This window comes from Mastigoproctus giganteus, chromosome 13, assembly GCF_048544385.1.
Source record: "Mastigoproctus giganteus isolate SK-2022 chromosome 13, ASM4854438v1, whole genome shotgun sequence".
Taxonomy (NCBI): domain Eukaryota; kingdom Metazoa; phylum Arthropoda; class Arachnida; order Uropygi; family Thelyphonidae; genus Mastigoproctus; species Mastigoproctus giganteus.
Window position 1 is genome coordinate 88746790 of NC_143587.1, and position 17841 is coordinate 88764630.

Sequence of the window (17841 nt, forward strand, 5' to 3'; positions counted from 1 at the left end):
TGATTAATTTTCCCGTAACAATGGCGGATATTTACGAACGGTAAACACGTGTATTTGATACCCTTTCCGATACTAAGTAATACCTACAAAATCTCTATCTACGTTACTTTAAACTTAAGTACCGTAATAGGAATATAAAGCTACTCTAGAAAATAAGTTAATATGTCAATTTAAACTAATAAAGCAGAAAATAAATCAGAAAAAACTTCTCTGTTCCAAGAGCAGCAGAAAGGCACGTCCGCACCGGCAACCTCGTCCTCAGACTGTGACCCCTAAGCAAACCCCTAGCCATAATTATGAGAGCTTCTTTGGACTCAGGGGAGGTACCCATAGACTGGAGATGTGCAAATGTAACCCACCCCAATTCACAAAGGAGGATCAAAGGCTGACACAAGTAATTATAGACCTGTTAGTTTAACTTCTGTTCCAGGTAAATTAATGGAGGCACTGGTTAAAGAAGCACTGCAGGATCATCTAGACAAGAATTCAGTTATAGCTCAGACGCAGCATGGTTTTGTTAAGGGCAGGTCTTGCCTGACCAATTTGATTGGATACTATGATGTAGTCACAAAAGAACTGGATGCAGGGAATAACTTTGATATTATATATTTGGATCTTAGAAAGGCTTTTGATACTGTTGCACATGGAAGACTGCTACACAAATTGGAGCAGTGTGACATTGGAGGCAAATTGCTGCTATGGATAAAGGGGATGGTTGATTGGCAGAAGGCAGAGAGCGGTAATCAATGGACACTGCTCAACGTGGACTAATGTTATTAGTGGAGTTCCTCAGGGTTCAGTGTTGGGTCCGTTGTTGTTTTCGGTGTTTATGAATGATATTGATGATGGGATATCAAGTTTAATGTCCAAGTTTGCAGATGATACAAAGGTTGGCAGGGTTGTTAAGGACACTACTGACGCTATGCTGCTGCAACAGGATCTGGAAAGGTTGAACAGATGGGCTGAGAGGTGGCAAATGAAGTTTAACATTGACAAATGTAAAGTACTACATATGGGAAACAGTAACCCCAGAGCAACGTATCAACTCTGCGGTACTACACTGACAGTGGTGGAGAATGAAAAGGACCTGGGGGTAATTGTGCAGGCAGATATGAAGTTCTCTGAGCAGTGCAGACGAGCTGCAAGAGTAGCTCATGGTGTGTTGTCAATGATATACAGGAATTTTTCTAGCAGGGATAAGGAGGTGATTATTCCCTTGTATAAGGCAATGGTTAGGCCACATCTTGAGTACTGTATACAGGTCTGGAGGCCTCATTTCAAGAAGGATGTAGAGCTGCTGGAACGGGTACAGAGAAGGGCAACAAGATTAGTGAATGGAACAAAGGGTTGTTGCTCTTACGAAGAAAGGCTTAAGTTTTGCAAATTACAGTCTGGAGACTAGGTACCGGCGAGGTGATCTGATAGAGGTGTATAAGGCTTTGAATGGTTTGAGCATGCTCAATGCCAATGGGATTCTTCATCTTGCTCAGATTAATCACCTCAGAGGGCATAAATTCAAATTGAGGAAGGACGGATGTCGGATAGATGTGCGGAAATTTGTCTTTGGCCAGCGGGTGGTTGGTTGGTGGAACCGACTTCCATCACTTATTGTTGAAGTTGATAGCCTAAACAAATTTAAAGCTCAACTGGACAGGTATTTTGAACGAACGGAGGGGTGAAATGGGAGTGGTGTGTGTTTTTTTTTTTTTTTTTTTGGCTGATGCTATATAAGCTTGCTTTCTTGCATCATATGCCTCTACTAATGCTAATGCCAATTTTTGGCCCAAATGGATGTCAGATAAACTAAAGGGACTCATGGCAAAGAATAAAAATGCATGGGATGCATTAGCATTTGTAGAGGCGTATGATTCAAGACAGCAAGCTTATACAGTATCAGCCAAAAAAAAAAAAAAATCACATTTCTTACATCCATTCACTCTAAAAGTTTTGTCCAGTTCATTCTTGAATTTATTTAAGCTATAAACTTCCACAACAATAGATAGAGGTTTGTTCCAGCAATCAACTACCCGCTGACTAAAGGCAAATTTCCACACATCTATTCTACAACTGTCTTTCCCCAATATGAATTTCTTCTCCATCAGGTTCGTAATCTGAGTAGAAGGAAGAATCCCATCAGCATTAAGCCTGCTCAACCCATTCAAGGCTTTATACACCTTAATCAGATCACCTCGCAGGTACTTAATCTCCAGACTCGGCAATTTGCAGAACTAAAGCCTTTCTTGGTAAGAGGATCCCTTTTATATAAATTATCGGGTGACATAGAAGCCTAGGAAATCTCTAATCAAGTCACAAAGGAAGTTAAGCAAGCAAAGGCAGATTACGAGATATCTTTGTCAAAGGATGCAAAGAAAAACAGCAAAGACTTCTTTACTTATGTAAACTCTAGAAGAAAGGGGATGAGTCAGAATGGTCCACCTGAAATCGATGGTTCGACTGTTGATGATCCTGCTCAGGTTGCTGACAAATGAGTATTTTACATCTACATCTACATTCACACATAAGGAATTCTGTGGGGAAGTGGAGGCCAGAAGTTTATCAAATTCTAACAGGGATCTAAATGATTTTATAATAAATGAGAGCAAAGTGGAGGAGAAATTGTTGAAGTTAAACATAAGAAAGGCACCTGGGTTGCATGGAATTTTTCCAGTTATATTAAAGGAGGCAGCAAAAGAAGAAAGCAAATTCATAGCCATAATCATGAAAGCATCCTTGAATTTGGGAGATGTCCTCATGTACTGGAGATGTGCAAATATAGCCCCAATTCACAAACGGGGATCAAAGAGTGACAAGAGTAATTACAGACCTGTTAGTTTAACTTTGTTCTGAGAAAAATAGAGATACTGGTTAAAGAAGCATTACAGGATCATATAGATAATACTGTAGTTATAGTCATGTGTTTACTGAAGGGAGGTCTTTTCTGACCAATTTCATTGGATACTACAACATGGTCACAAAGAAACTGGATGCAAATAATAATTTGAAAAATAATTTTGATAACATACTTGAATTTCAGTAAAGCTTTTGATACTGTTACGCATGGAAGAGTACTGTACAAATTGGAGCACTATGGCTTTAAAGGCAAGTCACTGCTATGGATAAAGGGATGGTTGGGTGGGAGCATACAGAGAGTTGGAATAAATGGACTGTGCTCTTTATGGACTAATGTTATTAGTGGAGTTCCCCAGGGGTCTGTTGGGCCCATTTTTGTTTTCTGTATTTATCAATGATATTGGTGAAGGCATATCACGCATAATGTCCAAGTTTTCAGACGATATGGAGGTTGGTAGATTTGTTAATGACGGTAAGGGTGGTACACTACTGAAACAGGATCTAGAAATTTTGAACAAATGGGCTGAGAGGTGACAACTAAAGTTTAACGTTAACAAATGCAAAGTACTGCATATGGGTTGCGATAACCACAGAGTAACATACTGACTGTGCGGTACTACACTCAGGTTAGTGGAGAATGAAAAAGACCTGAGGTAATAGTTGGATATTGAGTTTTCAGAGTAGTGCACACTGGCTGCCAGAGCAGCTCATGGGGCCTTTTCAATGCTATACAGGAATTTTGCTAGCAGGGATAGGGAGGTGATTATCCCTTTGTATAAGGTAATGGTCAGGCCACACCTTGAGTACTGCATAAGAGGTCTGGAGGACTCATTTTAATAACGATACGAAGCTGCTCGAATGAGTAACATGATTGGTGAGGGGAAGAACGAGTTGCTCTTACCAAAAAAAGCTTGAGTTCTGCAAATTGCAGCATCTAGAGACTAGGCAACTGAGGTGATATGGCCTTGAATGGTTTGAGCAAGTTCAATGCTGATGGGATTCTTCCTCTTGCTCAGATTATGCACATGAGGGGGCATAAATTCAAATTGAGGAAAGATAGTTGTAGAAGAGATATGATGCCGGAATTTGACTTTAGCCAGTGGGTGTTTGATTGGACAAACTTCCATCGATCTTTGTGGAAGTTGATGGCTTAAATAAAAAATTCAAGAATTCAAGGAAAGACTGGACATACTTTTGGAGTGAATGGATGGGTGAAATGGGAATGGTTTTTTTTTTTTTTTTTTGGCTGAAACATATAAGTTTGCTTTCTGGCATCATATGCCTCTACTAATGCTAATGTGTGCCATGATTTGTTAGAAAAAAGTTTAGAAAGTGATCCAGACATGTTGAAACAAGTCGTTATTGGTGACATAAACCAAACCGTTTTTTTTTTTTTCCGGTACAATCCAGGAACCAAATGCCAAAAGTGAGAACTGGCATACGAAAATATCCTCATGTCCGAAGAAATTTCTAATGACCAAATCAAAAGTGAAAATGATGATTGTGTGTTTTTTTATTGTCAAGGCATCATTCATAAAGAGTTTCTGCCATAGGAAAAAACAATGAACCAAAATTACTACAGAGAAATTCTTAAGCAGTTGCAGAAAAGAATCCTGTGTGCAACCAGAGATCAGTCAAAATTTGATTTTCCACCACAACAATGCACCATCCCATTCTGCCTTCTCAATTACAGAATTTCTGGCACAGAAGAGCATTTCAATCCTCTCACAACCATATTCACCGGAACTCACTCCATATGATTACTTTTTGTTCCCAAAACTGAAAAATTAACTAAAAGGAAATCGTTAAGTTTATAGACACAATTTAAAAGAATGTAAAATCATTCAGCTCCCTGCCAGAATTTACTCACTTCTGGCATCTGCATCCCTAAAGAATTCCTCTTGTGTGTGTATGTAGATGTAAAATATTCATTTTGTCAGCAACCTGACGTACTGAATGGGCATTTTGCATATACATTCACATCAGCAGGCTCTTCAATTCACATAATCAGAATCATTCATATCTAGCAGACCAATGTGATTGAACCTCTTTCCTTCTATTGTTTACATAAGTAAAGAAGTCTTTGTTGCTTTTCTTTGCATTCTTTGCCAGAGACTTCTTGTAATCTGCCTTATCTATCCTAACATCTTTTGTGATGACTTGATTGCAGACTAGTATATATCTACAATAGATATCTATATCACCTCATAATTGATATGCACCCTATGCATTTTCCTTCACTGTCACAAATCTCATCAGTTCATCTCACATCTAACTCTATGCCTCTAACCATATCTCTTAGTTGGTGTAAAAAGTCCAGTAGCTTCTATGATAGCATCCTTAAATGCTTCTCATTTAGAATTTACTGTTGGCAACTTCATCAATTGGTTCCATTGCACAGATTTAAAAACTCTCAGAAACCACTATAGTTACTTACCCTTATGAAAGCAAAAGCCTTTACCTTTGACAACAGTTACATCTTTAAGTAAATCCCACATCAGTATGCTGTGATCACTGTCACTTGGGTCTTTTATCTGCAGATAAAAGGCCCACTAAGTGATCCATTAAGAACCACTTAATGCAAGAAGATACACTGCTGATAATGATATCAAGAAATTGCCAGACCTTGCACCATCTGATTGCTAGTTATTCAGATATCTGTGCCACTGTCTGATGGAAAAGAGCTCGAAAGTTAGGTTCACTTTTGATAGTCTCTAAAGTTATCTGCATTTCTTCAAAGCCAAAGGAGTTTTCTAAATATGATATTAAAATGTTTGTAGGAAAGTGGCAAAAGTCATAGAGAAGGTATACAGCCACTCCCCGACTTACATAATACTTGAATTACGGAAATTCCACTTTACATAAGTTTTTGCCGGCCGGTGCAACCTTAAAAAAAATCGTGGAACCGTATTTTGTATCCTGTAGGAATAAATGGAGGTATCGTGAAAATATCGTAATGTGAACACAACACATTGTTGTGTTTTTTTTTGTTTTTTTTTTCAGTAATTTGTTCCAAGACCTCAGAAGTTGAAATTCACTATATAACTAAGCTATTTATCTCTCTAAAAGGTCATTTTTATAATGGAAATTGCACTACTCTTTCATTGTTATCATATGTTCCATTATAAGAATCAATTTTGAATGCCTTTGTGATATTTTTCTAAAACACATTTCTGGAGGTCACTACCATAAAACAATAAAATCACTTTGCACTTTCCGGTTTATTGGGCTTTTCTGTTAGTGCATCTAATTATAAACGGGTAGTAAAGTCGATCTTATTGCATTTGCAATAATCCCGAGAACTGGAATTGTGTGGGTTTTTACGTTATTATGGTAAAATGTGTTCTCCCTTCACTGAAATCTTCAATCGTATAAATTTTCAGAATCTTCTCTTCATTTTTATTTACTTATTGCAATGATGAAGGGAAAGCAACCAACAGAAAGTGCAAGTTCTGGCAGTACTAGGAAATGAAACAAAAAAAAAAATGATTTAGAAATGAAGATGATTAATTAATTAAGAAGTAAGAAGCAGGACAAAGTTTGTCATCTATTGCATGGCATTAGGTCTTGCTGCTTCAACAATGAATACTATTTTAAAGGACAGTGCAAGTATAAAAGAACATGTTAAAGGATCAACGTATTTCACACTGGGGCCAGTCTGCCCCAACAGTGATCACAAAACAGCGTTCAGGTGCTGTATTGAAGATGGAAAAGCTATTAGTAATATGGATGGAAAATCAGATTCAGAAGCAAGTGCCCTTGAATCTAACGGCCATTCAAGCAAGAAGTATTTATGAAGATAATGACGTACAGCAAACCCCAAGCCAAGTTCACGGCAAGCAACGGGTGGTTTGATAGGTTCAAGCATTGCGCTGGTTTACAAAACATTAAAGTAGGCGGTGAAGTCACCAGTGCAGATTCTGCAGCTACAGAGAAATTTTCTGATGTGTTTGAAAAAACCCCTTCTAATTCTCCATAGTCCTCAACTTCTACAGCAGCATGCTTATCAGCTGGAGAGTTAATTTTGGCAACCATGCTTGAAAGGTAAAACTTGTTGACATTCTGCCTGTCTCCTCTCTCTTTTTGTAGTTTTATAATTTTGAAATTTTTGTAATTTTGTACACTGTAATTTTTCTTGCGCACGAGATAAAAAAAAATTGAATAATTCTATTTACATGTTCGTTGAACACTTTTTTTTTTTTTTGCTTCTATCAAACTCAGTGTGCATATATTAATATATATGCACACTGAGTTTGATAGATATATGCCTAAATAAGCATATATTAAATGCTTATTTAGGGAAATTCTGACTTACCTAAAATTTGACTTATGTAGCGTTCCACGGAGCGTAACCTTATGTTAATCGGGGAGTGGCTGTACTTGATTTAAACTTGAATAAATATATAGTAGTTGTTTTTACTTTGACAAAATATGGAAAAAAATTACTATTTATGGGAAGATTTGATATATACTGATGGCCAAAATCTGACACATCTACATATGTAGCAGCAATTAGCATTAGTAGAGGTATATGATGCAAGAAAGCAAGCTTATTTAGCATCAGCCAAAAAAAAAAAAAAAAAAAAAAACCTCTTCCCGTTTTACCCATCCATTCACTCCAAAAGTGTGTCTAGTTCAGCCTTGAATTTATTTAAGCTGTCAACCTCCACAACGATAGACAGAAGTTTGTTTCAGCAATCAACCACCCGCTGGCTAAAGGCAAATTTCCACACATTTACTTTACAATCGTCTTTCCTCAAATTGAATTTATACCCCCTCGGGTGTGGAATCTGAGCAAGAGGAAGAATCCCATCACTTTTGAGCTTCCTCAAACCATTCAAGCCTTGTATACCTCAATCAGATCACCTCACAGGTGTCCAGTCTCCAGACGCTGCAATTTGCAGTAGTTAAGTCTATCTTCATAACAGCAATCCTTTGTTCCCCTCACTAATCCCGTTGCCCCCCCCCATTTCCAGCAGCTAAACATCCTTCCCAAAATGAGGCCTTTCAGACCTGTGTGCTGCACTCAAGGTGCAGGTTGACCACTGCTCTACATAGGGGAAAATCACTCCCTATCCCTGCCAGCAAAATTCCTATATATCACAGACAAGACCCCATGAGCTACCCTTGCAGGCTGTTTGCACTGCTCAGAAAAATTAGTTTTTTCCAACTAACATCATATGTATAGAACGTCTTACCAAATTCAGCAACTGTATTACTGAACTGTACCTTATGAAGTTAGCAGTAGTAAACTTAACTTAAATGTCCTATCTTCTTCAGATTATATAATTATAATGACTTACCAAGTGTAATAGCTGAACAGTTATGTGAAACAAATAAAATCTGTGCTTATTTGACTCAAACAAAATTTACCAAATCGTCTTACCTTTTGGTTGGAGTCAAGCTCAAAAGTCAGCCTGGGAAATAAACTTGCAGAACAAGGCATAAAACACCTAACACTTAAGTCTCAAATTCAAGTTCCATATTTTTGTTTGATTATGTCTGTTATACAAATAGTGGATTTAAAGATGGCAGACCCAGACAAATTAAAAATTTGTGCAAATAAACATCTCTAGAATTAGATCTGACTGAATATGAGGAAGTTATTATTGCCAAGATGTACATTGATCATTCCAACTTAATCCATCTGTTCTTACTAGGAAAGGCCTGCCTCAGACATTATCACTCTTCACTTACAGTAAATCATATTCTCATAGGTTGTAATTATCTTCAAAATGATTGGTGTGATATCTTCAAACCCCCCCTCATGCCTATGGGAACCTTTAACACTACAGCACATGTGAAGATGCAAACCTAACCAAATTTTTGATTTACCTAAAGCAGCTCCATCTACATGTCCATTTCTAATATGAATTATAAATCTGACTCATCTAATTTGGATAATAAATTGGAAGCTAGTACAAAACTGGATATTGCTCGAGGAACTTTGAAAGGCACAGTATGGTCATTGAAGCCTTGTGTCAAAAACACCCAAATAACAGCATATTCATCAGCCTCTTTAATGTTCAACTTTGACAGCGATAACTGGAATTAAGCATAAGGTTGGAATTTTGCCATATGTGAAAACAATGTTTGCAACTGTAAAAAAACTTAATTATTTTCATGAATAACTACATTATTGTCATACCTTTTTTTTATGACTAAAAAAAGCACTGTGTGTGTGTGTGTATGTATATATATATACACACACACACACACACACACACACACACACACACACACACACACACACACACACACACACACACACACACACACGCGCGCACACACACACACACAGTGCTTTTTTTGGGACAGTACGGCATACCGGCACCTTTATTAACAGTGACGTGTGACATTTGGATGCATTGAACTTCGAAATTTGTAACGTTCCGTAAATTTTTTTCACATGTTTACATACTATTCAAATAAGCTTAAAATTATTTGACTAAATTTGCATTTTTCACTGTCTACTGTTATGATATTTTCTACATAAAACTGTATAACCATTTTTATAATTCTAAATTACTCAGTCAGACCTCTGTTTAACGAAGTCCTTTTATAGCAAGTTATTTTGAATTCCCCTTGGAAGTAACATTTAAAATACTTTCCGTTGAACAAAGAAAATTTTCATATATATATACTGAAACATTCTACAACTTAGTGGTACCTGGTAAAACCTATCCGACCACCTGTCCCACATATGGAGAAATCGCGCTGGTCAACAGTGAGCAGATCAAGGGTATTCCCAATGGGCTCTTGTCCACCTGCTACTGCAGTGGTGTCCAAACTTTTCCCGTACAGGGGCCATATTAAAAAAAAATTCAAAGTTAGATATCTTTATGCTGTTTTAGTTGATTTTCCTGGTGGGCCGTAGATTGGACCCTGCTGTGAATCAACTGTAAGTGCCTCATTCAAGAATTAGGAGAGAGCGATTTTCTTTTACACCGAAAAATAATCTGCTATTTCACAGAAGTGCGTTATCGACATTTTTCCTTAAATTTTCCCTATCTCTGTTTTTTTTTCGTTAGTTGTTGGTGCATTGGCTTCTGTGGCCATATTGCACCTCCCAATGTTTTTGCATTTGCTACTCTGATCCAAGCCCGGGGTAGGATTCGAACCCACGACCTTTGGGTTGCCAGGCAGGCACTTTCCCACTCGGCTAGCCCGGTCGGCCTATCTCTATTTACATGGTCACAGTACCTGAATATCCAAATGACACTGACATTTTGGACAGTTTTTCGAAAAAAGAAAAGAAAAGAAAAAAAATTCAAATTTAAGAACTAATGACAACATTGATGACAAGAGAAGGAAAATGAAGACAACAAAGGTAGGTATTAAACCTTCTAAACATGAATTGTCGCCATTTGGTGAAAATGAAGTTAGAAAATTGTCGATTAGGTTACAGTTAAATAAAGAGATACAATTCGTGGATTTTGGGAATACCTAATTGAAAAATGGTTTCGGAAGAATTGAAGCATTTGATGGACGCTCTGAGTACGATACCAATTTCATCAAGTCAATGTGAACGAGGATTTTCACAAATGAATCTGATCGCCAGCCCAACAAGCGCTTCATTAAAAAATAGTTTCTTCACTACTGTTTCTTAAAATTATTGGCCTACCGCTGACTCGCTTCGATCCAGCAAAATATGTCAATCCGTGGCTGCTTCAGAAACGTCATTCAGCAACAGACACACAAAGAGGAAGAAAAGAAGTCGGCAGAGGGTGTCATATCAGAACTTAATAAAAATTTGGAATATTCTAGAAAAACTTTATTATGAAATTATTTTTATTTATGTTATTTATTTTTACTTATTATTTTTAGGGTCTGTAGTTTAACGAAAGACCCTTATAATATCACTCTGTTGTCTGTCTATCCGTCTGTCTGTTACAGCATTGTATCTCTGGAACCACTCAACCTAATGACTCAAATTTTGCATGGGTTTGTACATGTGGGCCAACATAATGCCATATTGATTGTTGTTGACAAAAATTTATCTGAGAAATGGAGGGGTGAAATGTGGGGGAACAAAACAGTGTTGTTGACAACCTATATACACCGTTGGAAAGAGCTCAACGAGTAGGTTTAAAATATTTTTAAAATTAAAAATGGTGGCACCAGTCAGGAAAATGTGACTAATTTTCTTGTCCCCCACCCCTATTTCCGTCGCTAATGGAGCTAAAAATTTAAAAATCACATTAGCTATGCATTATTCGATGCTTATCAAGGGAAAACTATTCCGATTGAAATCTATCATTTATGTTTTATGTTAAAATTAAAGAAAACAATTTTTTTATTGCACTTCGATAGCGTGCTTTTTTGTGCTAAGTAACTCTCCTTTTGGTGACAAAAAAGATTGCTAAATAGTTAGTTAATAATTCTATAAAGGCCATTTATAAATTTTGCGATGAGAAGTATTTTTTTTTAAATTTTCAAAGCTGGAGTTGTTCCGGCAAGTAGGTACTCAGAGAGCCAGTATTGAGGCGGCGGTGGGTAGGCACCTGTGCGGAGCCTTGCATGGCCCTCACCTGCCAGTCGCTTCTCCCACCCTTGTCATTCACAACAACTGGAAAGATTCAAATAGATGTTTTCGTTAGTTCCTCAGTTTTAGGCCAAGCTGGTGTACTAGAAACATTTTTCGGTTACCATAAAACTCTCTATTTGAGATACTACATTAACGACCATTCGTGACTACGGACCCCTCATCCTGAGTGCCCGGCACTCAGTAGTTGACCAATTTATTTACTTATTTTACTCATTTTACTTATTTTTTTTATATACTTGAATAATAAATTTATGCTTAATAAACTGTATTAAATACTAAATTTGTTGTTCTTAATCCAAAAACATTACTACTAAAGTAATAATATCAGGAAAAAAAATGTTGAGTATTTCATATCCTTTTAATTTAAAATTTTTCCTAATAGCAAAGAATGAGTACCGGCACCTATTCTTTTACAAAAAAAGCACTGTATATATATATATATATATATATATTTTTTTTTTTTTTTTTTTTTTGTATAGTTTAAGTACAATTAGTAAAATAGGTAAGATATATTTCATATAGGATAAGCTGGTAGCTACTTAACCCTATAATAGCCGTAACTGGTCCACGAGGCCAAACCTAGTGAAGGATGATCATTAGTCAAAGCAAAAGTAAAAATAAAACAATTAATAAACATAATAATAATATATATCAAGTTAATTATAGGTAATAGGACACATTGAAAGGGACTTTATCGAGAGCTAACCCTTTCAATATGTCCCCTACAATTAACCCGGCTATCAGTTTCTGATATCATCTGCCTGTTTAACACGGTCAAAAGGTAATTCATGCGATAAATGGATAAGTATAATTAAAGTTAACAGGCTAAAGTCATCTAGCCTGTTAACAACAAAATTATTGTCTAACTTTAATTATACTTATCCATTTATCGCATGAATTACCTTTTGACCGTGTTAAACAGGCAGATGATATCAGAAACTGATAGCCGGGTTAATTGTAGGGGACATATTGAAAGGGTTAGCTCTCGATAAAGTCCCTTTCAATGTGTCCTATTACCTATAATTAACTTGATATATATTATTATTATGTTTATTAATTGTTTTATTTTTACTTTTGCTTTGATTAATGATCATCCTTTACTAGGTTTGGCCTCGTGGACCAGTTACGGCTATTATAGGGTTAAGTAGCTACCAGCTTATCCTATATGAAATATATCTTACCTATTTTCTAATTGTACTTAAACTATACAAAAAAATATATAATAAGACTGATGTAATGTTCTATGTAGATATGTATAGATGGCATTAATTAGTTCTTGTTTAGTTAACTTTACATAAGTTATTTATTAATTTTCTATATTATATATATATATATATATATATATATGTATGCATGTTCAGATGGCTGTCTATTATGCTGTGAATGGTTCTTAATCAGAAAGGAAATTGTGCGTTTTGTGACCTATGATGAAAGATAAAAAATTTTTTTTAATTGGGAATAAACATATGGAACATGTTAAATTTTTAACAAATTAAACATATTAAATTTTTATGTCCTCTTTGGTATTACCAAGTATTTTGACCTGGAATTTTTATGTATATGATCAGCAATGTAAGTAAAGAATATTCTCCAAAAGATTGTTGTCAAGAATTTGCCATCAGCTTTCAGTAGTAAAGGAAATTCAGAATGTATGAAGTGCATTGGTGCTTTCACATTTTCTTTTTGTTGAAACCCCATTTAGTTTTTAATTTAAGTTGTTTTTATGTAGTTTTCATTTTAAAATTGCAAAATTTAATACTCTAAGTATAATTCCATTTTTGTTTAAATTTCAGGTAGAACTCATCATTAATCAGTTACCTCATCTACCATATAATACCCATTATATGTGTGTATTTGGAAATAGCATTCCTACTCAAGCCCATATTACTAATAATGGTCTATCTTGTGTTACACCTGATATTTCTCGGAGACCAAGAATTCCACTAGGAAAGGGTGAGTAGGCATATGATCATTATATTTGTGTCTGTGTTGTGTATTATTAAAATGAGATGAATGTCAGATATACTACTTGTTGTCTGTAGGGGTTGTCTGGTCAGAATATTATTAGCATTAGCATTAGTAGAGGCATATGATGCAAGAAAGCAAGCTTATTCAGCATCAGCCAAAAAAAAAAAAAAAAAAAAAAAACACACACCACTCCCATTTCACCCCTCCGTTCGTTCGAAATACCTGTCCAGTTGAGCTTTAAATTTGTTTAGGCTATCAACTTCAACAACAAGTGATGGAAGTCGGTTCCACCAACCAACCACCCGCTGGCCAAAGGCAAATTTCCGCACATCTATCCGACATCCGTCCTTCCTCAATTTGAGTGTGCAGTGGTTAATGAGAGCATTCAGTGATGAATTTTTCATTACTGAATGAAAAGTAAAGAAAATGTGTAGAACACGATACTCATATAATGTTAGGCCCTGGGTGCCAAGAGATAAATTCCAAGCAGTTTCTCTAATGTGATTTCACTTTATTTCTTCTTCTTCTTCTTCTTCTGCCCCCCCCCCCCCTTCTAGTGTGAGCTTTCATTCTGCTCACAATGTCACTGCTGGTCCTTGCATTTTACTGTTATTTTTATATTTTGGTAACTGGTTGGCACCACTTCCATGTGGCAGGAGCAGTGCTAACAATGCAGTTTTCTTATCTTACTCCCAAATTAAGGCAGGTTTTTTGTTGGTTGGTTATTATAGTTTTTTTAAGTTCATCAGCGACTTAGACCATATTGTGCTGTTTATATTATGTTTGTAAATTTTGTGTGTTCTGTAATCATTTTTCTGTTTGCTGGATGAAAAACCCAAATTTCTGGGATCAAAAATGATACTACCCTCATCTGAGACCAACTAACTCAGCCATGTTGTGCAAAAGGCTCATAAAATTCTTCGTAATTGATGGGATTCGGACTCTAGTCTTTTCCACTTGGGATGGGAAGGACAATGATTATACCAACTGTAGGGTAGCACAGTTGGTATAATCATTGTTATGTCTTATTTAAGATTATTACTAAATATATTACCACCCTTATACCACGTGAAATTAATAATATAGTTTATTAAGCTATTCGCCTAAACTACTATACATAAAGTAACATTTCAGGTATCTTACCGATACCGATCATCAGACCCTGACAGACTCCTCTTGCCGATGCTCCCAAAAACCTGATATTCATGTACATGCATGCACATGAATGTCTGCTCTGATGATGGGCATCAGTAAGATACCAGAAACGTTACCTTATGTATAGTAGTTTAGGTGAATAGCTTAATAAACTATATTATTAATTTTCATATGGTATAAGAGTACTAATATATTTAGTAATAATCTTAATGGAAAACAACCACATAACCCTTCCCTAACTATATTATGTCTTATTTGTTATGCTGATTTCATCCTTATATATCCAATTATATCAAATGTTACAAATACCATAAATATGGTCATTCTCGGGTGATATGGGTCGAAAGGAGACAGCCAATCAGAATGTACTATTTCCTTACCACTGTGCCGAGCTGTAAAGTAAATTAGTTAGCTAAAATGTGCGAATTATTAAATCTTGGGAAAAAAAATTTAGAAATGTAAAGTTGAAAACAAAACTTATTCAGAAGCAATAAGAAAAATATTAACAAGTATGCCTACTTTTGGTATACAGTCACTGTCAAACGCTACAAAACAGGTACCATTTAAAAGATGTTGCTGTTGCTCCAACAGAAAATTAGAAAATTTGATCCAAGGTTCTTGTGGCTCGCCAAGCTTCAGCTCTGAGTTTACTGCAATAAATGGACAAAGAGTTCTGATCCAGCCCAGTTGCCCCCAATCAGTACTCCTGGTCTTCAAAGCTGACAGGTGTTGAAATAACAAACCCTCCAATCTGACGTACAGCCAACCATATAGCAATCAACCAAATTAAAGCACACTGTTTCTTCTGTGAAAAAAAAAAAAAAAAAAAAAACAATTATGTCTCACCAACATGGAAATAAATAATCAGATGGAACAATACTAATGCACCATGCAGAAGATTACATGGATGATGGTCATCCTATCTTCCCAAAGAAAGATAAACAAAAACAGAATTGAATTAAGATTACTTTCTTGAAAAACAAACAGATCAAATAACCAATTCTAAAACCAGTTAATGCAGAATATAAGGCAATAGAATTGCTGAGGCATGCATAGAAATATTCAAAAACTAGCAGATCTAATTGAGCAATATTGCTCTGTTTGTTTGTTTGTGCATGTGTGTGTGCGCGGACGTACACACAATCACATCTCTGATATCCCAACAATATCTGCCTTTGATGTTGAGGTGTTGGTCAAAACATCAAAGGCAGATATTGTTGGGATATCAGAGACATGGTGGAACACAGATATAAGGAATGCAGAAATGGAATTTGGGGAGTACAATGTGTACAGCAAGGATAGACAGGATAGGAAGAGGTTATGCTATTAGTTAAGAAACACATAAAATCCAAGGAATTACAGCCAGTCGACATGGCTGGACAGTGCAGTATCTAGTCAGTTTGGTGTAACTTAAACACTGGGAAATCAAAATTGAGAGTAGGAGTGCGTTATAGGCCTAATGACTCTGATGAGTATAATAAGAAACTGTACAGAAAATAGAGTGGGCCAGTAAATCAGAGAGTCTTATAATGGGGGATTTTAATTTCCCAGATATTGACTGGAATTTGTGGGTTGGTCACTCACACACTAGCAAGGCTTTTGTGGATTTATTGGATGATTGTTTTCTACAGCAGCATGTTCGGGAGGCAACTAGAGGGAGTAATACTCTTGATCTTATTATCGGTAGTGATTCTTCATTCATTAAGAATCTGCAGATAAAGGAACCACTGGGTAGCAGTGAGCACAGTGTGCTGAAGTGGGATTTACTCAGAGAACTACCATCAGGGGTAAAGGGAAGGGTTTTTGCTTTCGTAAAGGTGACTACGATGGTCTGAGGCAGTATTTAAATTCTATACGGTGGGACCAACTGATGATGTTACCAACAGCAAATTCAAAATGGGAAGCATTCAAAGAATTAACCTTGGAAGCTACTAGGCTTTTTATACCAACTAAGAAATATTGTTCAAGGTTTAGGCCTAAATGGATGTCAGATGACCAAATGATACATGTGACAGAAGAAAATGCATGGGATACATATAAATTAATGGGTGACATGAAAGCCTATGATAGATATAAGCTGGTCTGTAACCAAGTAACAAAGCAGGTTAGGCAGGCAAAGACAGATTATGAAAATTCTTTGGCAAAGGAAGCAAAGAAAAACAACAAAGAGTTCTTAATTATGTAAACTCTAGAAGGAAGGGGAAGAATCCGATTGGTCCACTGGATATCGATGGTTCAACTGTTGATGATACTGCTCAGGTAGCTAACAAACTGAGTATTTTGCATCTACATTCACACATGAGTTATTCAGGGAGGGGGATGCCAGAGGTGAATTAAACTCTGGCAGTGAGCTAGATGATTTTGTAATAACTGAGAGTAAAGTGAAGGAGAAATTGTTGAAGATAAACATAAGAAAGGCACCCAGGGTGGATGGAGTCTATCCAGTTATATTAAAGGAGGCAGCAAAGGAAGTAAGCAAAACCTTAGCCATAATTATGAGAGCTTCCTTGGACTCAGGGGAGGTACCCATAGACTGGAAATGTGCAAATTTGACCCCAATTCACAAAGGAGGATCAAAGGCTGACACAAGTAATTATAGACCTGTGAGCTTAACTTCTGTTCCAGGAAAATTAATGGAGGCACTGGTTAAAGAAGCATTGCAAGATTTTTTAAATAAAAAAATTTATCACTAAGTGGCACTGCTCTTGTCTCCAGGTAAGATCAGAAAAGTAGGCTGCATGGTTGATCTGTACATTTCTTGTAAAACATGGCACTGTTTGGCCAGAAATTCTTTCACAACAAGTGCAGAATGGGCAGGTGCATTATCATGCAACAAGAACCAGCATCCTTTCAAAATTGTGGCCTCACCCAGAAAATGCACTTCAGTAATCTTTGAAGCACCTGTATGTAGAATGCAGCGTTGAATCCCACCCTTTCAGGTACAAATTCCTTGTGAATCACACCCTGTTTGTTGAAAAAACAGCATAGTCTTGATCCTAGACCTCTTTAAACAAAACTATTTGGGCCTTGGTTATGATTTTGAAGTACACTGTATGCTCCTTCAACCTCTCATATAGACCCATAACAATGCTGAGTTGGTGACCAACGGAAACTGCAAGTGCTGGTAGTGCTATGAAACAAAACAAAATTGATTTAGAAATGAAGATGATTAATTAAGAAGTATGAAGCAGGACAAAGTTTGTCATCTACTGCACGGAATTAGGTCTCATTGCTTCAACAGTGAATACTATTTTAAGGGACAGTGTGTATATAAAAGAACATGTCAAAGGATCAATGCACTCAAGATCACAGTGTTTAGG

At 36.4% G+C, this 17841-nt stretch overlaps 1 protein-coding gene across 1 annotated transcript in view; it reads left to right on the forward strand.

Moving 5' to 3' along the window:
- Window positions 1–17841, forward strand: part of LOC150076249 (plexin-B-like) — a 705969-nt gene that overhangs the window by 310090 nt on the left and 378038 nt on the right. Inside the window, exon 8 of the mRNA XM_090387297.1 lies at window positions 13192–13351. Coding sequence (XP_090243423.1) covers window positions 13192–13351 — 160 coding nt within the window. The remainder of the gene's footprint in view (window positions 1–13191; window positions 13352–17841) is intronic.